The sequence below is a fragment of the Mytilus californianus genome, unplaced genomic scaffold (assembly GCF_021869535.1).
Source record: "Mytilus californianus isolate M0D057914Y unplaced genomic scaffold, xbMytCali1.0.p SCAF_7, whole genome shotgun sequence".
NCBI lineage: Eukaryota > Metazoa > Mollusca > Bivalvia > Mytilida > Mytilidae > Mytilus > Mytilus californianus.
In genome coordinates this window covers 57,556,689-57,583,915 of record NW_026262723.1, presented here as the reverse complement: position 1 = coordinate 57,583,915, position 27,227 = coordinate 57,556,689, and the positions used below count along the sequence as shown (strand labels likewise).

The 27,227-nt window shown below is 31.0% G+C and overlaps 1 protein-coding gene across 1 annotated transcript; it reads right to left on the bottom strand.

Annotated features, from left to right (window-relative positions):
- Positions 1-341: 341 nt before the first annotated feature.
- On the bottom strand, positions 342-26,692 carry LOC127707828 (inactive rhomboid protein 1-like). Its single transcript, XM_052212579.1, has 15 exons — positions 26,593-26,692; positions 23,122-23,241; positions 16,517-16,865; positions 15,518-15,628; positions 14,700-14,803; positions 13,397-13,636; positions 10,966-11,077; positions 10,152-10,226; positions 7,551-7,712; positions 6,931-7,019; positions 6,331-6,397; positions 5,572-5,760; positions 4,272-4,372; positions 3,661-3,814; positions 342-2,505 (listed from the first exon to the last, which is right to left on the bottom strand). The coding sequence occupies exons 2-15, from the start codon at positions 23,214-23,216 to the stop codon at positions 2,062-2,064; spliced, it is 2,292 nt and encodes a 763-aa protein (XP_052068539.1). The 5' UTR covers positions 23,217-23,241; positions 26,593-26,692; the 3' UTR covers positions 342-2,061.
- Between the last annotated feature and the right edge of the window lie 535 nt (positions 26,693-27,227).

The window sequence follows — 27,227 nt, the reverse complement described above, 5'->3', positions numbered from 1 at the left end:
GTTCAATTTTCAGTATTTTAACCAACATTTCAATTTTGTTCCGATCTGGATTTGTTGGGTATTTTAATTTTATACTATTAATACATGTTTAATATGGTCAGTTTTACAATATTTTGACACTTTGTATTGATTTCATGTCTATTTCAAAGGGTTAATAACATGATTTAATGCTGCCTTCAAGTACCGGTAGTCATGTTGTCAATCTTTTGGCAGTTGGGTGCCATGCATGTCTTTGTATAATACGAGCTGTGTTGAAAAATCAAGAAATGTAAAGATTGATAAAAATCCAACCATGGTCGTTGTATTAAAAAATAATCCTTTTTTTCCAGACCTATTTATCAGGCATGACAAAAACACCATCAGATCAATATCATACATAAATATTCAATATGATTCTGCTTGTATTTTGCATCTTTAAATATATATATATACAATTACAATAAATAGAGAAATCACATTCAATGAGACAAATATCACAGATTAAGGAAGACAAAGTACTTTTTTAGTCACTCCTATAATAACATTTATAAGTTCACTATTGAAAAAACTTCATAAAAATGTGTGTCCTAGCAACCTGAATAATTCAGTCATTATATTCTGCTGCTCTACGGTGATTGCATTAACACCTACCAAGCCTAGTCAATGAAAAAAATATATCATTCAGAATTAGCTCAGGATTTAGCTATCTCAATAACATTAAGCTATCAGCTTATTGGCTTGATCATTCAGAGAGCTCAAATAAAAATCCTGGATTAGTGACATGATTTTATTGCAAAGAGTTCAGGCCCTAGCAAGTGGGAGTCGATCACAGGGAGGTACTGACTTTTTGGGTTAGCGTAATAGGTAAAACGTGCTGAGAAAATTTGACTTGGGACAACTACTGTATATGTACTTTTTTTGCTGTGTATTTATTTTCACGAATTTCGCTGTAGGCATATTTTCACGAAAATAAGCACAAGCAAATACAAATGCAGCTTACATACCATTTAATAAATATCACTGGAATTTTCAATTGCACATGCATGTTTACCTTACAATGACCTCAATCAAACTGTGATCCATAAAATTGATTAAAGATAATCGGTAATAGATAATGCCCAAAGCCAAATTGATAGCTTTATTGTGTAAAATTTAACAACTTAATCGAATAATAACCTCTAATGAATAGACGACTAATTTGATGATTGAATAATCTTTGTTAATTTTGCTTCATATATTTGTTCAACAAATAAAGACTAACTTAATTATCATTTTAATATAATAAGTCAGTTACTACTGTTCTGATATTTTCTAAAATACCGCAAAATTAAATACATGTGAATTAATCAGTAGTAAAAGCTCACAAAAAAAAAGAACATATACAGTATTTGTCCCATATTGGATCAAAGGATACAACATTCACTGGTAAAAATTTCATTACTTTGTTCTTTAAAAATTGCTAGATCCTTACCATAGGCACAATTTTCTACATTACACTTGAGCAAAATATCTACTTAACCAAAAATAATAGAAATTTCAAAACTTGCACATTTTTATAGCAAAGATCAAAATATATGTATTCTATGTTTTATGTGATCAATTGTAATATCAAGAAGAAACTAAAATGAGTTATTTAATATCAAATGTAACAATATCAAAACTCTACAAAAGAAAACAGTTATTTGTAAAAATCCTCTCTACGTCTTTTTATTTAGGCTATAATATTAACAGCACTAATTTTTACTCATAATAAGCTAAAAACCTAAATAATTAATAAATGCATCTATCAAAAAGAAAAAAATTCTAAAAATAGTAATATACACTCCAGTTCAGTGGATCCTGTGTTTTCCACCTGACCACCATGGGCAGCTAACTCAAAATTCAACAAAAACTATTGTAAAAAACAATGAATTAAATAGCTTTTCTTGTTTTTCAAGATATTGTAAAAACAAATGTTTAGATTAGAAATAAGAAATGGCATGCCTACCCTTAAAGGTCAGCACGGGTAACTTCTAAAGATTTGGCACACTCCCACCATAAACAGGTGGTCATTCCAAAATCCATGTGAGCTGAAGTGTATGTCTACAAATAAGCTGTGTATGTAGATTCTCTGTTTATCTGTACTTCCATATTTTTACAGAAATTTTCTGTAATTGGAATACAATTGAAGTATTGACACCCAGGACAGTTATAAATTGGAGAGATATAAAACAATATAATTAACATAACAAACAAAATGGTTGCTCCTCCTAATCCAAACAGAATCATAACACATTTCCTTGTCTTGTCAAAATTGCCAAAATGGATATATGGCAGGATTGCAAATGCCAACAAAAATCCAAAGACGAAACCTGTCAAATGTGCCCAGTTGTCAATCCATGGTAAAAGTCCTAGTAAGAACAGGAAACTAATGAAAAGGAGAACCTTTGTTACTTCTAAACATGGTCGTTTTAACATCTGTATACTCTGTATGGCTTCTACCAATAAACAGGCTAGTATACCAAACTGTGCTCCTGCTGGTCCAACCTAAAACATAAAAGGGATTCGGTATCAATCTATGGTAAAGTATAAATCTAAGGTCAAGGCTAACAATTTGTTTTCCTGCTACCTTCATTATTTATTGGCTATTCTTTTTAGATTCCTTTCGGTCATATAACGTTTCTAAGTATTCATGCACCCCTGAGTTTCAAATGTTAGGTTTTAGCATTCCTGTTGAAGGTAAATCCAGAAAAGCACTTTGAATGCACAATATCAAGACTTAGTGATATTTTCATTTATTTACTTTTATTGCTATTTCCAGTTATATCTGCTATCAATTTCAACAACAAATAAATATGAATTTAGTGGAATTCTAATATAATTAACTGTATCTAACACATTTTTTTAAAAGGAAATGGCATCAACTGTAGCACAGTATATATATGATATGATTTAGAAATAGTGCATTGCTACAATACCAGTGTCTCCTCTGCTTCTTATCGACTGAAATTTTAACAATATTCATACCAAGTTTCATAAACGTAGGTCAATAAGTACTAAAATGAACATAATGGGCAATAGCTTTCAACAGAGATTACCAATAGCCTTTGTAACTGTTATATGGAAAGTAGAAAGAGCCATTTTGCCAGTGATATAGTGATACCAGCACCTTCATAGATTATGGTCATATAAAATTACAGCCTCCTTCGTCTCATGCTCGCCTAAAGTGTGGAAGGTTGTGGGTCTGATCCCTAGCCAGGACTTGAATATTGGTATTTGCTAAACATGTGTCATTATGGAGACTGTAACCTTCTGAACTTGTACCTTAAAACATCCCTCTCAGCATGTGGGACTAGTATAAAGCAGGGTCTATATTCATATCACATTTCCATGTTTTCATCCCGAGTATGCATTTAATTTGCCACTGGACGTTAAACAGCCATCCATCCATCCATCATACAAAATTCCTTCTATCAATTTGCTATCAATTCAGATATTTTGGCTTACATGGGTTATTACGATTGTTGAATAAACAGAGTATAATTATTTTGATATCAGGAAATGCTGTAAAATTTTAAAATGCAATCTTTTATTTTTTGGGAGACCTCTCCTGTAGCATTTTTATCAATAATTAGAACATCCCAAAAATTTCTGATTATACAGTATCTACATTTCTCATCATCAACATAACCATCAACCTACCTCAACATGATATGGAAGGAAAGTAGAACTAGCAAGATTGCCTGCAATTCCAGATCCTACATAGATAATTGTCATACGTATACATCCCGTTAACTTTTCTACATCTCTCATTATCAACATCTGGAAGCCAATTGTTATCAGCAAGTGGAATAATCTGTAACAAAACACATTTATAGACAAACCAGTAATATAGTATGTCAAGAAAAAAACTTGCACCATAAAAGATATTATAAATATATGAATTTGAACTTTGACACAAGATTTGATAATTAGCTAAAATAACATCTGTTCATAGCAGATCTTTAAAAATATGTGCAAGGCTACGACTTTTCAACAAACAAATGTTAAAGTGTAATTTTCTATGGATATAAATTTGTCATTTATTAAAGAAAATTTTATTAAAATCTTTAACTGAAATCATTTTACAATTGATGTGTTTCTCTCTCTTATAGTTAAGATTTTCCTTTTATGTCATTACTTGGGATTCATTATCATTCATGGGATACCAATTTTTGTGGATTTCGAGGAGAAAGATGAACGACAAATTAAAATGTTCAACAAAGTACAATTTTTCTATAGTCATGTATGCATACAATAGAAAAATGTCTTACCCTCCATGTAAAAATATTGATGTCCATAGTCTGTAAAACTGATCAGGGACATTGTCATCAGTGAATGGTATCATACCACAAATCTGCTTCAAACACTTCACCTGTACAAAGAAGAAATGGTTATAAAGTCAATGTGTTATAACTCTACATGTCATGTGACTAGCATATTCCCCTTTTGAATTCATTGAACCATGACTTAGTTACATCTTTCAGTTTACAAACTTTGATAAACTCAAATCCTTGTATGCTACCTCTATTTCTACCTGTAATCGTCTAAATAAAAATTGATTCAATTGTGTAAAATAAGGATATTTATGATTTTGTTGAATTTTAACCATAAAGCCTGACTTGAAATTATTAATTCATTATGAAATTTTACGTTGTAATATATATAACAAGGAAATAGAATTCAGATAATCACCAGAGAAGTGGTATCTATGTAACCATTGTAATTTACAACCTCATAATTGTATACTCTCCTGGCCGTGCGGACATCAAAATTTTGAGCACGATTATCGTACTCAGACTCAGAAATTAACCAATCAAAATACTGGATTTCGTGTTACGAGCACAAATTTTGTACTCCGAGTAAACCCGGTTATTCAGGAATCTGTCTCTGTTCTTAATGTCGTATTTCAATTATGACAATTTTGCATGTAGAATGTCTGTAATGTGTTAATTTTATAACATTTTATTGTACGAACTCTTAGGGTTGTTCTAGTTAAACAAATATGGTCCACAAGGAAGGCACTTTCAAAATGGGCAAATTTAGAATTTAACTTTCATTTCATTGTATTTGATACCAACCAATAGTTGAGATTTCAAAGTGCCTTCCCCTGATTCCATGCATGTTTTTATGAAACAGCCCTACTTAGTACTTCCCAGTTCATAAAATTAAATAATTCAATCAGCTTTGATCAAAACTTCTACTTGAACTCAAATTCCTGTAATTACAGATGATATTGACGTATTTACACTTTAGGTATTTAGCTGAATTTTGTCTCCGAATGACCCAAGATCTGTCTCCGAAAAACCTTCTCATGTCGAGCAACAATCACTTTTTGATTATGACACCAAATTTTTTAATTTGTGATGCAACGTTTATCAGGAACTTGTGTGATTCTAAGTAATGGCGGACAAATTTGCATACATGTGTAAATACGTCTATTAATTACTGGCATTCTTAGAAGTAACAAGAGATAGCAAGCTATTAACATGCACAACTTTTTCGTGAACAATTTAATCATATTATACATCTTATTGTGTACTTTGCTGGTTGTAAGTGTAAGCTGTAACCTACTTGTGAACATAGGAATTTATCTTCATGATAATATCCTTGCATGAAATTACAATGTTCTCTCGTGGTAATCATGCATTCTCCTTGTATCCCATGGCAACAAGGTCTGCCAGAAATTTCACAGGTCATGTGACGATCATCTCCAGCCACAAAACTTGTGTTAGTTATGGGTGCAGTGGTATCCTCACAATACTGTAAAAAAAAAGAAATTTGATCTAGACATATGTGTTAGTAAAGATTCAATAAAGTGTTACCCATGGAAACTATTTTTCAAATGAATTAAAGACTTTTGTTTGAAACATTTCTCATTTCAAAGCTGACTTATATAAAAATATGGAGCCAATATAACAACTATCCACCAAAGTTCAAATTAAGTGGATGTAAGCAATTACAGGCAACTGTACCGCCTTTAACAATTAGAAAAACCCATACCGTATAGTCGGCTTTAAATTACCCAGACATGAAAAATATGAAACGATTCAATTGAAAAAACTAATGGACTAATTCATAACAAAACAATTTAAGAAAAACAAATATGACAGACATGAACAGACATTTTGTTTTCTCATTTTACTAAAAAGTGGTCCATTTCATCTGTTTTTTAAAACAACTAACTACTGCATAAAACATTTAAAAATATATCAGCATTTGTCTGTCTTGTTATACTACCAACATGAAATGCTGTACCAGTGATGTTGGTTTCACTTCTAATTTTAATCAAATTTATACATATGTACACTTTTATATAGATCAAAAACTTACAGGCCAGTTTGTTATATCGTTTTTGTCCCATTCAAATGGTGCAACAGATGCTGGATTTCTGCAATATCTGTAAAAAAAAAATTGTAGTAAACATTGATGACATTTAATACCTAATTTCTATGTAAGTCAAAAATTACCAACAATGTATAAGAATTCTTATAGGTTTGCCATTTTTCCTTTCAACAGTTAGTGGTTCTCTCAGAGTACTCCTGCTTCATCCACCAATAAAAACTGGCCATTGTGATGTAGCCCAGTGTGCTGAAAGAGGTATTTAACACCAAATATCAATCAACCAAAGAATTCTTGAAGTACCATTTTTTTTTTAGTACTACTGATAACATTCTTTTGCTATGAGCGGTTTTAATGAAGCTCTGAGAGGTTGAGCAGTTTAGTCTGTTGTTGAAGACTTTCCAGCAACTGTCCAGATGGACAGCAATACACAAGCATGACAAGATCTCATATCAAGTATTTCATGGGATTTTTTTGTCACTTGTACATCTACCTCTTTCATCATATGTGATAAATTAATAGTATCTTAATAGAATAATTAATAGTATCTTAATAGAATAATTAATAGTAGTTTATTCTTTGTTTACTTACTTTGGATCTTGGCCACAAACAGCACCTGTCAGGAAGCCTAAATTACTTGGATTTGTACTATTATACTTTTTAAATTCTGATATTGTTGTCTGCAATGAAAAAAAGTATTAATTGAAATAAGTTTAGTCTAGTTGACAATGCAGACATTATTTTCCCTTAAAAATGTACCTTTTAAAACTATCTAATGGAATTGTGCACATCCTGATTTAAAAAAAAAAAATTATAACCTGAATGAATTTTTAACTTTGCTAGCAGTCTTCACGATGAACTGCTAAATCTACAGGCCCGGAGCTCAATTTTTGAAAACTTTTAGTTAGATTCTGTTGGCTTGTAGATATGATTTTTACAGGCCCGAGAGCAATATTACAAGCCTGGGCTTCCTGGGCTGCCACTCAGCGTGAAGACTGGCTAGGCATAAGATGGACTTCACTACCTATGGTGATAGGCATTTTGTATCAATAACTACCGTATGTGGTCATGTATAATACACACTTTTTACCTAAAACATATAGTTGGGATGCATGTTATACACAACTGCAGAAAAATTGCTATCCCACAAACAATAATGAATCCACAATATTTCTTATTATCTTGTTGTGATGTTTATATACTTTACTTACACTACATTTAGACCTGACACTTTGTACACATCCAGATCCATCATTTCTTATACAACATCCAGATGTCTTCTCCTCTATTAAGTCCTTAGCTATACCATTGTATATATTCTCATCTTTTCTCATACAGGGTGAATATTTAGCACCGAGATGGATCAAATCAGACTGGAATAAAAAAAATATGGCATATGAATTGTATGTCCTTAAATCTATGTATAGCAAATTAAAAACCTGTGTAAAACTTTATGGAAAATTTCCGAATTTTTTTAATGTACTGTTGGCCTAATGCAAGGGGAATCCTTATCCCCTCTCCTGTATTCACTATATGTCAATGATATGGAGATAGAACTTCTTACACAAAATTGTAAATCATATGAAACTTAAAATGTTAATTCTGTATTTGTTAAGGTACGCTGACTATATGGTCTTATTTAGTGAAAGTATAACTGATCTACAAAAGATGATCGATACTGTAAATGTTTTTCAAATGAGTATGATTCGTACATAAAAAAAACAAAAATTGTAGGTTTTAGGAACAGAGGTAAAATTAGACCAGAAGAGCAATGGTATATAAATGGAAAAGCTATTGATATATGTAACAAGTTTACGTATTTAGGAATTTTGTTTTATTATACTGGTAATTTTGCAAATACCCAAAAGAAACCATCAGAACAGGGTAAAAAGGCTGTTTTTAGCATATTTAATAAAAATACATATTGATTACTATAATCATAAAACGTTGTTGTCATTATTTGATACTTATGTAGCAAGCATATTGAATTATTGCTTGGAAGTATGGGGATTTCATATGGCACCAAATATCAAAAAAGTTCATTTGTATTATTTAAAACGTATTCTTAAAGTCAAAATGAGTGCTGTAACTTATATGATTTATTGTGAATTAGGTAGATTGCCTATGTCCATTGAAAGGCAATATAAAATGATCAAATATTGGTTAAAAAATGTGAGTACAGAAAACTGTATATTTAAGAACTGTTATGATGAGATGATGTTTGAAAGAAGTTGTATTAAAAAGAAGGATAAACAAAACTGGTTCTGTAAGATTAGAGATATTTTGTTTAGATATGGATTTAATTATGTTTGGTTAAGCCAAAGTGTAGTTTGTATAGATATTTTTCTATTATAATTGAAAGAAAGAATGCAAAAGTGAAGTATCTGCATTTTTTGAGAATTCAAGAAAAATTTCATTTGTAAAGATATATGTATAGTACACATGCTTTGCAATTTTATTTAAATATACCTGTAAACTAATATACATTTGTAAATATTGTATATTAGCTCATAATTTAAGCATAGAAACAGGCAGATATTATAATGTTGATAAAAATAATCGATTATGCACAAATTGTAACACTAGATCTATTGAAGATGAATACCATTTTATACTTGAATGTCAAAAATATAGTCAAATCTGAGAAAAGTATATTAAAAAGTATTATTGGAGAAATCCATCTGCATACAAACTTATCCAGTTGTTATCTGTCAGATATATTAAAGAATTAAATAACCTACATATGTTTTTTTAAAATCCGCAGAAAAACTTAGAATTTAATTGCATTATATAGTATATTTGTTCTCACATATTGTGTTTATTAAAGTATATCATTCTGCGCTTGTATTTCCTATTTTGTATTTTTTTTGTATTATATTTTATTTCATGTACACCTTTAAAATTATATATTGTGTAACTCAAGAATATTTTTACAAGAATATTTTGTAAAAATTCTTATTATTGGTGCATTATCATTATGTGTATGTATCCTATAAGCTGTATTGCTTTTGAAATAAAGTATTATTATTATTATATAATCAAATTTATGGCCAGGGCTATTCCATTAAAATGTACGTGGAAGGGTAGGAACGGAAGATTTCATACTTGGACCTTGGTTGCTGGTAACTTATAGTATTTTGTCCATTTTATTAAGAACAATTACTTAAAGAAGTATATTGGTCATAGGAAAATTGGTTCCTTTTTACCTTCTCACATCCATATTAATGGAATAGCTCACATATTGCTAATTAAGACGAGAAAAGTATTTTGTATCTCATTTCTGTGCATATTTCTGATTATTATTATCATTATCATATGACAATTAACTATGCGTTTATCAAAAATTCCATATACTTGCTACTGATTAGCAAGCTTTGAACTATTATAAATAGTAGCTACACAATTTACTTTATTTCAAATTTAATATCCACATTGGAGATAACTCAATTAATATTGTAAAAAGATCTACAACAGTGACCTGTGCAGTGATATATTCAGATATCCTGACAACACCAAATCAGTATGTAAAAGTGTGTATCTTATGCATAATTATTCAAACAGTTGTGAGCCTTTAAAGTTCATATATAGAAAATAATTTGAAATGTTGCCCCTAAAGTCTTTCAGTATACTCATGTGCAATGCATGCAGAGACCATACTCAGATAACATTTTACTAAAAACCAAACTTGCTATAAAGGTCACATCTATTAAATGAAATCCTTTCATGTCAGGTCACCCTTTTTTTGTCCTGCTGTAGTTATACTTATTCATTTGAAACCTTAGAATTCAAAGGTTACTGTTCTTAAATCTTACCTGTTTGGGTCCAATCCATAAGTTTTCAGCCTCTGAAAATCGAACTTTCTCAAATGCAAGGTTTGGCATCATCACCTACAAAGACAACATATACATACATTGGATATTGAACAATTACTTCCCTTTTCTCCTACTGTTGTATTCTTATCAACTGCTAAGAAATATGTTAAAATATATAAAAGTCTGTAAGAATTGCATTTGATTACTAAGTATGTAGCCTACGCTTTCTATTTTTTCTACAGTGTGCAGAGACTGTGTTTCAAAGATCTGACTGTATTTACAGTTTTTGAACAGTAAACTGTTGTAGGTTTAGCACGTTTTGCTGTTAGATGGGAAATACATTGACCATATCTCTATTTTCACACTTAGATCTCTCACAGTGTTATAAAAATAAATGATGACAAATTCCAAATGAACAGGTGAAATGTCTAAATAACAGAAGATTCTAACTCTAGCAAGGGAAATGGACGCAAAGAAGAACATTCCAGAAATTTAAAGAAAATGTCAATATGATGCCAGAATCAGTAAAGTTGACATCTATGTATATACTTTTGACATCAGAAGGTTTTGTGATAATGAAATTCGATTGTATTCATATTCTTTTGTTCATAAAATGTTGAATCAAAGCACTTGGCTTTTTCAACCCACAGACATAGATTGTCTAAGTCGTAGTTGGCACAACTTTCTGAACTGTTGGATTTTATTGATTTTCAACTTCGTATTTGATTTGGCGTGCCAAATGATTTGATTCCAGCACCACTGATGATTCTTATAAGCCTGGTATCTTTGAATAGATTCTACTCGTTCTACTTACAGATTCTTCATACACTCTCTCTGACACACCAATAGGAGCTATACCATACACAGCTATGGAGACAATGAACACCAAAAGCTGAACAAATGTCACCCAGAATGTAAAGTATGGTCTGAAAAATAGAGAAAAAAGCTCTTTACAAATGTCATCTTTATAAATTAATCTGTCTAAAATACTTCTCTGATGTATCATTATTAATCTTTGTGAAATTCTGTTGAATAACAAAAAAGTTATTTTAGATGCGTTATTAGGAAAATCCAGCTGGGTATTTAAAAAGCATCTCACTTGTTAGTAAAATGATGAAAGCCATTTTCTGGATGTTAGAATTATAGATATTGACATAAACGTTAATTTGTAGTAGACAAAGATACATGTATTTGCTGTAAAAAAAAAATAACAGTTCAATAATCAATTCATAATCAAAAGTTCAAAATTTATTTATAGATCTTTGGTTTGACATGCCAAGGACATGAACAAATAATCTTGATAATGAAAAGACAAAAACATGCTATTTATCAACTAGCGGTTCTAAAGAGCCTGTGTCGCTCATCTGAATCTTCAACAATGGCTACATTTTGGAAAAAATCATCATGAAAGGGCAATAACTATAAAGAGTTAACTGACAATTTCAGTCATGTTGACCTATTTGTAGATCTTGTCCTGTTGATCATTTTTGTGTTTAAAAGTTTTTATCTACATTAGTATCTATTATACTTTTTAAGATAATAGGCAAAAACTCAAAAAATGGTAAAAATCATCTTTAAAGGGTACCGTTAAAAGGCTTGAATAGTCCGCAGTTTTATTCTCAAAATTTGACCCTGACAGCAGGGGTGCGGACTATAGAGTACAATAAGCAAGAAATAAGAGAGAAAATTTCAATTTCGCGATGTGGTTTGTTTACGTTCCGCCATGTTTGTTATTGACATTGTAGAGGGCGCTCTTATCATTTTTCAAACCAATAATTTTACCCAATCCATATTAATAAGTTATTTTTATTTAATATCAAATTAATCCTGATAAATTTAAAAATTAAATGCTTCATTACAAAATTCTCGTTTCTTTTCAATGCATTGCTAAATATAAACTGGTATCTGCTTGAATGAAATCGTACAAAAAAGGTAAAAAAAGACAACCATAAACCAGCTTACGATGTGTAAACTACAAAACTTATCAATTATCATTCGTTCCGTTTTGGTGTTTCCTATTGACAAATATGTTTTGTATTAGCTTAAGACCCTTCAAACATTAATGTGATAGATATATTAAACACTGTTTTACATAAGGAGGGAACTGTTTTACTTTCAAAGTCGTATTATAGTGATATCTATTATGTACGGATTTCAACTCTCACCGGGTTTTTTCATCTTTTACATCTTCAAACTTCCGGTTTAAACATACACAAGTTTCTAAATTGTTTTTTGTGTGATTTAGACTTATTTTAACCATCGTGAAGTGTTTTAGAATCATTTTCAAGCAGTTTCAGCTTCTGTTTGGTGATGGAAAATAGGTATTTCCAAGAAAATACCGCAAACGACCACACACGATTTAAAATTACCGGAGTTTCATTAGACCTTTTCTAACAGTTACAAAAAGTTTTTTTACCTGAAATTTCGTGGGGAGAAGGGGGTGCGGACTATGTACCAGTGCGAACTATACAAGCCCGATTACGGGGTAATGACTCCATTAACAAGCTGACTTTCAATTTTAACCATGATGGCTTATTTGTAGATCTTGTCTTGCTTACCATTTTTGCTATTTATATTTTCTATACATCTATTATAATTCTCAAAATAACAGGCAAAAATGCCCCAAAAAATGGTAAAAAAATCATCATTAAAGAGCAATAACTCCAATAACAAGTATTCCGACGATTTTGTCCAGTTGGGTTTTTTTTTAATATCTTGTCTTGCTGATCATTTTTCCTGATTAAAGTTTCTCTCTATTATGTTTTCAAAATAATAGGCAAAAATGAAAAAATGGTAAAATTTGACATTAAGGGCAATAACTCCTACAAGAAGTTGTCTGACAGGTTTGGCTTAAATGGACACTAGGTAGAGCTCAACATTCTAACCATTTCTGCCTCTTTTAAATTTTCTCTATTTATAGCAGTTTTCAAAATAGTAGACTAAACTTGCGCTTTACACGTATGTTCTATTTTTAGCCATATTGGCCATCTTGGTTGGCAGGGGTCACAAACTTTTTAAACTAGATACCCCATTGATGATTCAGGCCAAGTTTGGTTAAATTTGGCCCAATAGTTTCAGAGGAGATGATCTTTGTACAAGATAATGGATGACAGACGACTGATGCTCTTTTGGCAAGGTGAGCTATAAAAATAACAGGGGAGATAATTAAGATTTTATACATGGTCTAAGCAGTTAGCCAAGATATCACTTAAACTGACTCAACCAGAAACTCATCAATTGTTCACCTATGATCATCAACATTAGCTATCTGACTTTTAACACTGGAATTCATTCTGTCACTTCTAAAACTTCTGTTAAATAGTCTACCCACAAATCCCATTCCAACCTGTCTTGTTTCTGGACCAACTTCATTATTCATGATTTGTTTGCCAATTCTTCTCATGCAAAACTCAGGCATGTCTAGTTCATCGTACGGAGTGGATGGTAGACCCTGAGGTGGTTGCCTCCTCCATCCACCTGCTGGTCTGTAAGATAAACTACTAATTTTAGAAAGGGATATTTATAAGTACTGTGGATTCATTATTATTCATGAGTACTAGTTTTCGTGGATTTCGTGCCTTTAGATGAACCACAAATTAAAGAGTTTCAACGAATTACAAATTTCCTAGATATTGTATGCAGATTATGCCAAAACCACAAAATCTGGTATCCACGAAAAAAAATAAAATGATTCCTCAATCCACAAAAACAAATAAATTTACAATAAAACATTCTTAACACAATAATATTATGGTTAATGACATCTTTTTTAAAAACATGGAAGAAACTTTTTGGTCTATGTAAATTTTAATTCTTAATGCTAATTAGTGATGTAAAAATCAAATCAACTATGCCAGCCATCATTATCATGACCATCTTCATCAGAGCTTATATCACAAAACAAATCACATTAAAGACAAAACATCACTTAAAATTGACCCTGATTCAACAATTCAGTAGAGTATGTACCAAATCTATAGTATTGTTTCCATTATTTTTTAGTTTTCAAAATGACTTATATTTTTTATGTTTATATTTAAAGTAATTCTTGTGGTAAATTTGTTGGCATCCTATTTTTACAGCTGAATTGCAATTGATACTTAATGACATTCAGATTTCAGAATCTAATTTTACTGTCAAGTATGAATAGGACTATTAGATCCATGCAAAAACTTAAAATCTATTGCTTTTATGTGCCTGGCTAAAAATTGCAGTTGTCATTTTAACTTTAGCAGAATAAAAAGATTTTAGATTCAAATTTGAATCATTAAGTGACCTATCAATTACAATTGCTCTGAATCTTGATACTTTATCCAATGGTGTAATTGTAATGACATGAATACCCTAACCTGATGCCAAATTCCAAGGGCCATTATTCTGTGAAAAGTAGATAATCCAGTTCAGTCTATAATCCAACATTATGCGCTTATAAACAAAAATATCAGTTCAATATCTACAGCCATAACAAAAATAATTCCAAACATTGGCCATTGATTTACATGGGCATAATAAGACAGCAGTAACCTAAATGTATAAGTGATATCTTACAAGTTCTCATATTCCCCCATTCTGGACATCTTGTGTGATGGTGGAACAATAGGTTCATCATAAAATACATCATCTACAAGACTTATAGCATCTTCATGTTGTGGCTGAAATTTATAAATTCATTGTTGCTTAAGAATTTGTATAGGTAAATGGAATTTCTTTAATCTCTGTTATTTGAACATTCACTTATTCATTATAGTTGCCAGAAAATGGAAATGTAATCAAATCTTTTTTAACAAACTTATGGTCTGAGAATTTTCAAACAAGGTATAAATACTGATATTTGAAAATGATTTTTTTTATCACAAGGTACGAATACTGATATTTAAGACTTTTATTTTACCAAAAGGTATAAATAATTTTAAAATTATTTTTTTAGCTTTGTTTTAACCAATTGTGGAGCAGCATCTGCTAACCCTTCAGGAGCAACTGAGGTTGCCCCGGTTTTTAGTCCTGTTCATGTTGCTCTGTCTTTAGTTTTCTAGTGTTTTGTTGACTGTTGTGTTTCTTTAGATCGATTTTCATTTTGTTGCCATGGTGTTAACCATTTGTGTTTGACTTATTTATTGAATGTCCATTTGGTATCTGTCTTATAATCAGTAATACTAGTGTATACTGTGGATTCATTATTATTTGTTGGATACCAATTTTCCTGGATTTCAAGGTTGAAGTTTAACCACAAATTTAAATGTTCAACGATGTATCAATTTTCTATAGACTGGTTTGTAGTCTTTGACAAATATACACTGAAATACAATTTTCCTCAATCCACGAAAATAAATGAATCCACAATATGGAACTATCAAATATTTTTTTACCTGGTATCCATAACTAGCTGATAGATCATCCCCAAATTCCTCACCCATTCTAGCTGGATCAAAACTTGCACTATGTTTGTAGGATTTTCCTCTAAGTTTCTTTCTTGAGGCCTGTAAGAGAAATGAACAAATTAGTAGTAAAAAATTGTTGCCTGTATTCAATGTTATAGCATACTTTAATAGTAGTAAATACAAGTAAATTGTATGTGTAATGCAATCAATGGCAATTGTGCTGTAAAACCCATCCATAATGATATTGATATCAGTAAAGGTTGCAAAGGATTTATAAAACCCCTAATCTGAATGAAGTCATGACATCAATAACAGTCACTGTTGCAAATGTTTGTCAAACCCCTAATCTGTATAATGTCTTCTCACATGAAAACATCTATTTTATGTTTATAATCAAAAGTAAATGATAAGCAGACCTGCCAACCATCACCATTTATGGGGATTTCCCCCATGAGAGGTGTTGACCTGAATTTTGAAATTCTTTATAATATAAACTGAACAGGCATTCAAATGAGTTAAAAGGGTATTTGAGCACATACATACTCATTCAAACAATATAGTAGATTAAAAAACACTTATGACAATATAAAAGGAACATAAGGTCCTCTTGCGCTTAAAATCCTCCATGGAGATTTTGAAAAGTTTGCAGGTATGGATATGGCTTTTTCAGACAATATCACACACTGTTTCAACCCTCAACCAATATAATCCATAGAGCAGAGCTCTTGAGATTTAATTAGTGTTCCAGATAAATAGGGGTGCGATATTGAAAAGGCTATATAATATTCTCTATTTATTATTCTTTCCTTATATATACAGGTGGAAACGTAATTCAATTTCCGTGATTAGGTCTGAATACTTATTCACTCCAAATGTATCTTATTCATGTTTAATCTAAGCTACGGACATCTTAAAATTGTATAAACTGAAAAAAAGTAAAATAGCAAAAATACCGAACTCCAAGGAAAATTCGAAACAGAAACTTACAGCAATTGTACGAAGACCTTTCCATGTCATCTGCATGACAGAATCTTTACGTAACCTTTTAGGGCCGCCAGGTCTACTCCTGGCATAAGTACTTGAACTGGATAAAGGTGTGGTACGTCTGGATGATATTTCACTTTGACGATGTATTTTACGGAGTGGATCATGGATATATTTGAATTGGTGCGAATTCTCCAAAAATAAATCGTCAGATTCTGCTTTCAGAAGATAATCATCTTTAACTTTTCCTTTATGCAATCTCATTCGTCTGTTGTTCCATCTTTGTTTTTTATCTTCATGCTCATCATCTAAGTCCAAGCCGAAAAATCCTGTTAGACTTTTCTTCAATTTCCTGTAAGCATTATAAAGAAAATTGAGGATCACTTCTAAAATCCATTTTTTTTTCATAACACTAAATCATTTTTTGTAAATAAGGTAAGCAAACTTTGCAAAAATATGCTTTCAATTTAATGTTATGAAACCTATATATTCCTTATATCCTATCTTAATTCAAAACCTTCATCTTCATCCTCTCATTTGTTTCAGCTATTATCAAAATTTAATTAAATGGACAGTGAAAGTGAAAAATAAGGTACAAGCATTATATATGCTACATAATGGCCGCTGTGAATGATTTATTCTTTTCTACGTGTTGTTTGTGTATTACCAACATCCCCTTTAATTATAATTATACAGTGTTCTCCCCCACAAATTTCATATAACATCTTGGTAAAAGGGGAATTAGACATATTTTTTTCTTTTTTCAAAATATTTTAGCATCACATTTTTAAAAGCAATAAAGCATCACATCGCCATGATGCTAAAGGGCCCTGGGGAGAACACTGATTATAACAACAAAAACAACAACAGAATAAATTACTTTTCTCCTACACTACAAGGAGATATTCTGATATAAGCTTATTCTCAGACAATTTATGTCTTTTGTCTTTATGTTAGTTTTTATGTGCTTTGTACCAGTCTGACGTGTTAAACCATTTCCGACTGATTTTTACAATTTGTTCTGATGTTGTACTGTTTCACCATTGTCATAGGTTAAAGGGAGAATTAAGTGCTCACAAACAAGTTTAAACCAGCCACGTTCATTAAATGCCTGTCCCAAGTCAGGAGAATGTAATTCAGTGGTTGTCCTTGATTGATGTCTGTTATACATGTATCTGTTTTTCATTTATTGATTTGACATTAATCAGACTGTTGGTTTGTTCTTTTGAATTCTTTCACATTTGTTGTCTTGGGGGGCCTTTTATAGCTGATTATACAGTATGAGTTCTGCTTTTTGTTTAGTGACCTGTAACTGCTTAAGTCAATGTTATTTTGGGCTCTGTTGGATAGTTGTCTCATTGGCAATCATACGGTACCACATCTCCTTACTTTATATTACAGAACAGTTTGTTATTAATTTTATGTTGCCTTGAAGATGCAAAACACAGTTATAAAGAATTTGAAATAATTATCATATACATGTAAAAATGAACATTTTTTGTTCCACACTCTATTTTGGAGTGTTGTAAATCATTCCAGGTAAAGGTTTAGGTATAGATATATATACATGTATATGCAAAATTATAAGTAATTATACAATTTACTTTTAAATCAGATAAAATTCCAATGGGTTTAAATTCTATTATCAATATTACATCATGTTATACTGTACAATTAAAGTTCTATGAAGAAAAGTAAACAATTTCCACTTGACCTGCTCCCACATAGAAACCTTGAATTTTCTTTATTTAAACAGAACTTTCACAGCTAGTAACTGTATTGATTCCTTTATAGTTGGTACTTCATGTGAAAACTTATGATCATATTCAGAGTCTGCCTCAATCTTGTCAATTGCTTACTTGACTTACCTTATAACACATTGTTAATTTGGTACCTGAAGGTTTTTCTTCACTTTGTTGAAATTTAGTACATTTGTTATTACAAATAAAACCAATTTCATAAATAACTCTTATTTGCACCAAAAGTACTATTTTATTTACATATGAAGTAAAATACAATAATATAATAGCCTTTAATCTCTTCATTAAAATCACAAAACAAAATTTGGAACTGTCTCTCTTTATTTGGCAGAAAGGAAACTGGAAATTTGGAAGTTGAATTTTTAGCGTATAAATAAATTCCTAGATTCTAATCCCCCAATCGTGATTACCTTTAGAGCACAAAAATTCTTTTTTTATAATGGCCTAATGTAAAGTTAAATAATACTGCTTGCATCGTTTAACTGTTTTGGGCTTTGATGAACACTTTCAACAGATGTTTTCATGACTAGAATCTTTTTACATTTTTTTTATAATTAATATACCTTACTGTTTTAATTTGTTCTAATGTTTTTTTAATCATTATATGTACACAAAATGTAGCACAAAACACAGCTGAAACTAGATCATCCTAAAAATAGGTACATTTGTACTTTAATACAGATTAAGATAAAGCATTATAAAGAAGTAATTAACTAATATACATTGTAGATATCAGAAAAAAAAAAAACATTTGTTCATTGTTTTAAAAAATATTTAGACATCAAGCTGATTAAAACCATTTTTGTAATTTAAAAAACTTTTCTGGCATGGAAGTTTAAATGGACTGTCCAACATTTCTAAAGACATAACTTAGTCAGTGGGAACATCTTTGGGAAGCAAGAGAAAAGCCCTTTATTAGTGCGATTCATTTTTAATAATTCATTCAGATGTCTCTCCTGATACAAAATTTATACAATTGATGCAGCTAGTTTTCCTACAAAGTCTGAATTTTCCCCTTCCATGCTTTTATTTTAAGAATTAGCCTTTTAAAATTATTATTTCAAACAAGTTATGGGAAGGATATCCATATATGTCTAGAAATGTGTCCTAAAATCAACATGTCAGAATTTGTAACTGCTACAGGAGAATGGTTACACTGGTGACAACAGTAACATTCACCATTTTAAGTTTTTTATATATGTAAGGTACAGCGTTTGGTTACATTCTCTTTTTACAAACTTTTTTTTTTCTCACTTTTAATTAAAATCTAGAAATTTCTGAGTTACAATGGTTACATTCACTTTCAATATTTTTTTGAAGTATTATTATTCATAAAGTTAAAACAGGCTTCAATCTTCAGTTACACAGTAACAATGGTTACACTTGTATACATGTAGTAACACTGGTTTATACTTTAAATTAGATTCTGGAAATTTCTGAGCTACAATGGTTACATAGGTTACATTGGTTACAATGGTTACATTCACTTTTGCACCTTTTGTCATTCTCAAGACCAGTTACACGGTTACAATGGTTACACTTTATTAACACCAGGTGAATGGTTTTTGAGAATGAAACCTGTTTATAAAAAAAGTACTTCTGATAAAATATTTAAAGTGAATGTAACCATTGTAATCCATATAACCCTTGTAACCCATGTAACCATCGTAACACATGTAACCATTGTAACTCATGTAACCATTGTAACCCATGTAACTACAAAAATGTATTGTAACCCATGTTACCATTATAACCCATGTTACCATTGTTACCCATGTTACCATTGTAATCATTGTAACCCATGTTACCATTTTAACCCATGTAACCATTGTAACCCATGTAACCAATGTTACCATTGTAACCCATGTAACCATTGTAACCTATGTTACCATTGTAACCTTGTTACCAGTGTAACCAATGTAACCATTGTAACCCATGTAACCATTGTTACCATTGTAACCAGTGTAACCAGTGTTACCATGTTAACCCATGTAACCCTTGTAATCATTGTAACCCATGTTACCTTTGTAACCCATATAACCATTGTAACCCATGTTACCATTGTAACCAATGTTACCGGTGTAACCAATGTAACCATTGTAACCCATGTAACCATTGTTACCATTGTAACCAGTGTAACCCGTGTTACCTTTGTAACCCATGTTATCATTGTAACCCATGTTACCATTGTAACCCATGTGACCATTGTTACCCATGTAACCAGTATAACCAATGTTACCATTGTAACCCATGTAACCATTGTAACCCATGTTACCATTGTAACCCATATAACCATTGTAACCCATATTATATTGTAACCCATGTTACCATTGAAACCCATGTTACCATTGTAACCCATGTTACTATTGTAACCCATGTAACCAGTGTAACCCACGTTACCAGTGTAACCCATGTAACCATTAATATTGTAACCCATGTTACCATTATAACCCATGTTACCAGTGCAACCATTGTAACCCATGTTACCATTGTATTCATTGTAACCCATGTTACCATTGTAACCCATGTTACCATTGTAACCATGTTACCATTGTAACCCATGTAGCATTTGCTTTAAAAGTTTTTATAATAAATGATAAAAGTAAATTTAACATTTTCAACCAATGCAACCATTGTAACTCAGCATTTGCTTGGTTCTCATTTGTTACCTATTGTAACCATTCTCATGTAGGGGTTACAAATGCTGATGTGTTGTTTTTAGGACACATTTTAGGACATATCTAAGGATATCTGGTTACTGCAATAAAGAGTATTAAATTATAAGAGCAGATATTCTCTGTAAATATTTATTCAATATTTTGTAATGTTAATTTCTCAACAGTTTTAAGTGTCTTCACTTTCAACATAGTTTTTAACCAAACTAAGCTGAATTATTAAAGGGGCATTAGAATGATTAGCTGTCAAATTCTGACTTTAATTCTCATATTTGATTTATAACATACAAAAATGTATATCCTGAGAAGACCTCTGCTGAATGTCAAATCAAAGGTTGCATGAATAAGAATTCAAACAAGGTTGAATCATTTCAATATTCTGCTTTTATAAATGTTTGAAACAAAAAAGTCTTATTTTAAGTTTTTGTCTAATTTGTATCTTATGCATGTTTAAGCTTGAAGTACATTGTAATAAACAGTTTAATATCTTGTTTTCACCACTGCAACTTTTTTTTTAAAGTCAAATTAGGTTTTAACCTAGAGTTTGTTGTTCACAGAACATAGAAAATAATACTGCAAGTTGGGCATGGTGTCCTATGGAGACATACTCTTTTTATACATGTATATATATGTTTCAATGATATTCATAAAAATTGAGAGAAATTTCAAATATGTGTACATGCGCTCTTGTGAGTCTTGTCATTATTCCTTTCGAAACAGGATGTAAAAGTGAAAATGTACTATGTTATAGTCAGACATAAATATATTCTATTGACAATTCTTAACAGGAGAAATTAGTTTCATTGTTCCCTTTAATAATAAACTATAAAAATGATTCAAGATTTTCTTTCCAGAGCTACATTTTTCTAAAGCCTTATCTAATGTAAATCTGATTAAATAAATAATTCTGCTATGCACCTTTAAAACATGGATCATATTTCAGATATTCAAAAGAAAAAAAATATATTTCATATGCTCACTCAATCAAAGAGTGTAAGTTTAGGGTCATATTCTTTACTTAAAAAAAAAATCATCATAGTTACCAGGCTTATAATTTTGTAGGTCATACAGGCTATTCTTCTATAAAAAAACTCATCAGCAACACTCATCAATATAGTTAAAAGGTCAAATCAAGTACAAAGTTGAAGAGTATTGAACACCAAAAATTTCAAAAGATTTTGCCAAATACAGCTTAGGTTTACAATCTATTCCTTGGGAAGATAATCCTTAAGCATTTCGAACAATTCAAAGTTTTGTAAACAGTTAATTTATAATAATAACCATATCAATGATATTTCATATCAACACAAAAAGGTCACTTAAGATCATTTACCATACTAAACATCATTTCATTCACCTTCCCTACTAGTCCCCTTGAAAATTATGACTGGTCACACTTTTTCATCCACCTTATCAAACCTTACAACTTGAAAACAAAACACTTACTTTTTGACTAATAATTGTTCGATCTCTTCTCTGTAATGTATTGTCTCTAATTTTTGATAGGGGTATGAGATTTGTCAGATTAAAAAAAAAATCTTAAAGACTTAGGGGAACAAAGTTGATTATTTAACAGGTTTTAATACAGATGTTATATTTATTTGTACAAAAGATCAGAGACTATTAGTTACATAGTGTGCTAGTGACCTAATACTATATATATGGGGATCAGTAAATTCCATATCGGGTGAGAGCGAAACTCGAATCCCCATATGGAATTTACTGACCCCATATATATCGTATTAGGTCACTAGCACACTGTGTAACGAATTTATCTTAACGACTATCCTAAAGTACTAGTGGCCTATTAAAGTGATCAAATCTTCAATATTAAGAACCTACTTGCATTGGTCTATACAATAACAAATGCCAACAATAACAACTTTAAATATGTTTTATGGATGTACTTCAATCGTTCATCATCAATTTCCTTGTCTGTTGAAACCTTTCAGATTTTTCCTAAACACCGTGTTGTTTTTAAAAAGGGATGTAACACCACTACTAACTGTGTATTGAAATAAACCACGCCTACTAACCCCATATGAAATATACACGGTCTTCACCTGGTTGCTAAAAATTTAACCAATCATATTCCTAGAAATGTATAGGAGGTAAGATAAATGGATTTACAATGTACACTACCTCTGTGTATTTACAATCAATTACACTGTACCTTGAAGCTTTATTGAATTTTCCCTCTCCAGTTGTACTTGAGGTACGAGTTCCAGTGGCACTAGCCGTGGTCATCCTGGAGAACTGTCGATCCATCTTAATTCTGGTGGTATATTGTGCCCTACAATAAACCAACAAAAGTTGTAATCCATATCAATTTTAAACATATTAACTCTTACTTTTATCGTAAATTTTTAAATTGCTTTGTTTATGAAACTGAAAATGAATGTTTCTAAAGTATAAAAGTATTTTATCCTTCATAAAATACTTTGTAACAGCTGATACATGTATGCATTTTCAGTATAAATAAATTTAGAATGTGTCCATGGGAAACAGATGATGCCCCTTCTTGCAGATAACATTATAAAGGGAAATAACTCAAGAACGGTAAAAGTAACTTAAAAATTTGAAAGAATTTTCTGAAATGCTTGTTACCAGCTGTACACGATTGCCTCACCAAATAGAAACATTAAATAATATCATGATTGATATATACATTTTTTCTTTCAGTATTGAAATATTTTTTTACATAATTCTATATCCAAGTTTTTTTATATTCAATTACATACTAATTTCTTCAATTAAATTACCATTACATTAATTTTGAAATGTAACTAATTACATTACAAGTACAAATGAAGTACATTGCCAATGTAATTTTAAAAATGTGCAGACATTAGTTATTGAATTAAATGATAAGGATGATTAATTATCACAAATCTTATAAAAAATTACAATATATTATAACACTAGGTTTTAATTTTTTTCAGCATAATTATTATTTATCATTTAAATATGTGTTAAGGTAGAGGGGGGTCTAAATCAAAATTGATTGAATTTTTTAATAATTTGCCAAAATGTAGTTTATATCATGACTTTTTCAAATACATGTATATAATAAAAAGAATGAGTCACAGGGCTACAGCTGTACAGGTTGTGCAAAATTGTCAGATTTTGTATAGATTGTTCACAGAAAACACAATTTGTGTGATAAAAAGAAAACTAACCGATCAAATTCTAAGACAAAATCTGAGATCTCAAGAAGATAGCTCTTATAATGGGCTTTTGGGGGGAAAAAAATTAAGGGTCATGGGACTTGTTTTCTTGCTACAAAACAAAACAGGTAAATTCATAACACATTCCAGTATATAAGTTACATTTTCTGAGTTATCTCCCCTTGTATGGCAAAGATGAAAAAAATGAATTGAAAACAGTCACGAAAATATGATAAAACACATCATTTTCTTTATTCTGATGAAAAGTCTAACATGAAATACATTCTTCTCTCAAAATTTGCACATTTCATTAAAGATCTAGTTGTTTTTTGGTAATTTACAATCCCAAATGGCGGAAGACACTTGAGCTATCTTAATTCTTCTTTTTTGCCATTACTTTAGGACACTTTTCTCTTTTAGTCCTAATACTGTTCCCCCTTATTTTAGAAGGATTTATGCTGACTCATTTTGAGTTGTATAGATTATTTAAAAATGAATTTGGTGTAAAGTAAAATGTTAATTAAAACATATATATATACCGTAAATTGGGTTTATATTTTGGTTGTAGTTTTATTTTGATTTATTTGGCGCCTCCAATGAGAGTGCTAAAATTAATTAAAGACACGAAAATAAAGCAATCACTAAAAATTGAAACGCCAAAATTGCGTACCTGTATGACAATATCTTAATGTTAATTGTTGGGAATTTTATGCTATTATATTTTCCGTATATTTCCTACAAATCTATACATAGCCAAATCTGCAAATAAATACCGGGTATAATTTGACAATAACACTATATAATTTTAACTTAATTGTCAATTTTCTAAAATTGTTAAGAAAACACAATACAGTATGAAGTTCTATTCACACATGTCATAAATATGCCAGGCTATCGACATTGCTGATTTGATGCCGTTATTGATCATTAGAATATCAACAGTCCTTATAATCCTTGATTTTCAATAAAGTAACATGTACTGCCAGAAGCATATTAAAGGTTTAAAATTTAAATCCTTGATCGTCAATAGATAAACACAGTGTTCTCGAAAACCGTCGGTTCTGTCAGTCCTGACTGCCAAAAATCGGCTAGGACCAACAATTGCATATGTAGTGGCAGTCCTGATGACCGACAAAATTTTGGTGGTTGTTCACTTTTATTTTACATCTTTTCGGTATTCAGATAGCTTTTGAACTGGTTACTAACTATAAACAAACTTTAATTGCATAGCTCAAAATTAAGGTAATACTTTTGAAAAAGATCCAGTCGTCAGTTTTTTTGATATTCAGATAGTTTTTGAACTGGTTGATACTGTAATTTAACTTTTGTAGCATAGCACTGCTCCTTTAAAAACTGAGATTGAAAGGTACCAAATATAAAAAAACGAAAGGATAAGTTATTAAACTACTGTATTCTGTATTTCATAGAAGATTTAATACTTAAACATCAAAACCGTGCAGCAAAAGATATTTGCTTGGTTACAGTAAGTCCATAATCAGTTGGTTCTCCTACCAATAAATAAGCAACTTTTTATAACATGTATAAGGTGTCGACTTGATAGGGAATGTCTTTCCCTGTGCTGAAGTGTCTTTCACAGATGCCAATTTGTCCTGGTACGCATTTGTCCTGATGCTGAATTCGATTGGGTGAGTTGTCTGGCCTTCTCTCTATGCATGGCTTCATGACATACATGTACATGTAGGCCCCATAGAAGTTTTTATCAAAGTATGTGTACATATGACTTTGAATAAATTTACTACAGGGTGAGTTGACAGTTGAGTGACTGGTCTGACATTCAACATGTTCAGTCTATTCATGGCTGCATGTAATCCCTTTTGGGATTTTATGTCTGGAGCACTTTTCTGATATGTAAGTGGTCACATCAGAAAAGCTTTCTGGACACAAATCCCAAAAGGGATTTATAGGCTTCATGTACATACATGTATTTTACAATGTAGACACTCTTCCAATGTTACCAGAATGACCCTATATCAAAGGTGGTGCATAAATTAAGTGTGACTTCAAGGGTGATGCAGCACAGCTCTTGCTCTTATCATCTGGTGTAAAACAATATGTTAGACATAAGACAAAAGACATAAAGCTTTATTTAGTGTCGGTATAAGCAATACAATTACAAACATAAGCTCTGAAGAGCTTTTAAAACCGAAAAATTAACATGATTAAGCCGTTATCTACTATCTTACTAAGCGCACAGCTCATAGTTTAATAATATTAATTAAGTATAAAGTTTAATTACGAGGCGTCAAAAGAAGTTTTCAACTTAAAGATCGCCGCAGTAATCTAAGTAGAATCCAGGTAGGTAAAAGAAACATGTAAATGGTCGAGCGAGTGAACAAGGTTTTGCCGACAGCTGTGGAAGCATCAGTGATACGCCTTGTCATAGCTTTTGCCAAGAATTTAAAAAAAAAATCTACATGTTATGATAATAAATATATAAAAGAGCGGTTTTCACTTACTTCTATTTAGGTTTTATGATCTAGCATAAAGATTAAAATATAAACAACAAACTTATGTTTACGGTTGATAAGCAGGAAATAACAATATAGCCATGCGCAAAAATTGAAGTCCACCGGAAGTAACAATAAATACAGTCGGTTTAACTTAACCTTGCAAAATCAATGGGTGCTTTCTCGGACGTTCGCACTTTAGAAGAAAGGGACTTTTTCTTAATTTCGGCGGGTATTTTTATCTATTTTTAAGAGTTTGTGATGCACTGATGGGTACACAATGCCCAACAATACTTTTTTGATTTTTTAATCGCCAGAACCGAATTCCTATAGTTACAAATTGCTTTTTCAAAGGTCATATGGTTTTGTTGGCATGTGTATATCAAATTAAGGCAAATCAAGGATTTGTATACTTACTATACCTATACAAATCCTTGGGCAAAGTATACGTAAATGGGCAATATTTCGCCGGGATTTTAAAGAAGTTTTGTATGCATTTTATAGAACTCGTTGAACTGCATCTTAATATCAAAATTGATACCAGTGGCGGATCCAGAGGGGGGCGTAGAGGGCGTACGCCCCCCCCCCCCATTTGCTTACACTTTTTTTTTTGTAAAATGATTAATCAGACTAGACTTCGTGAA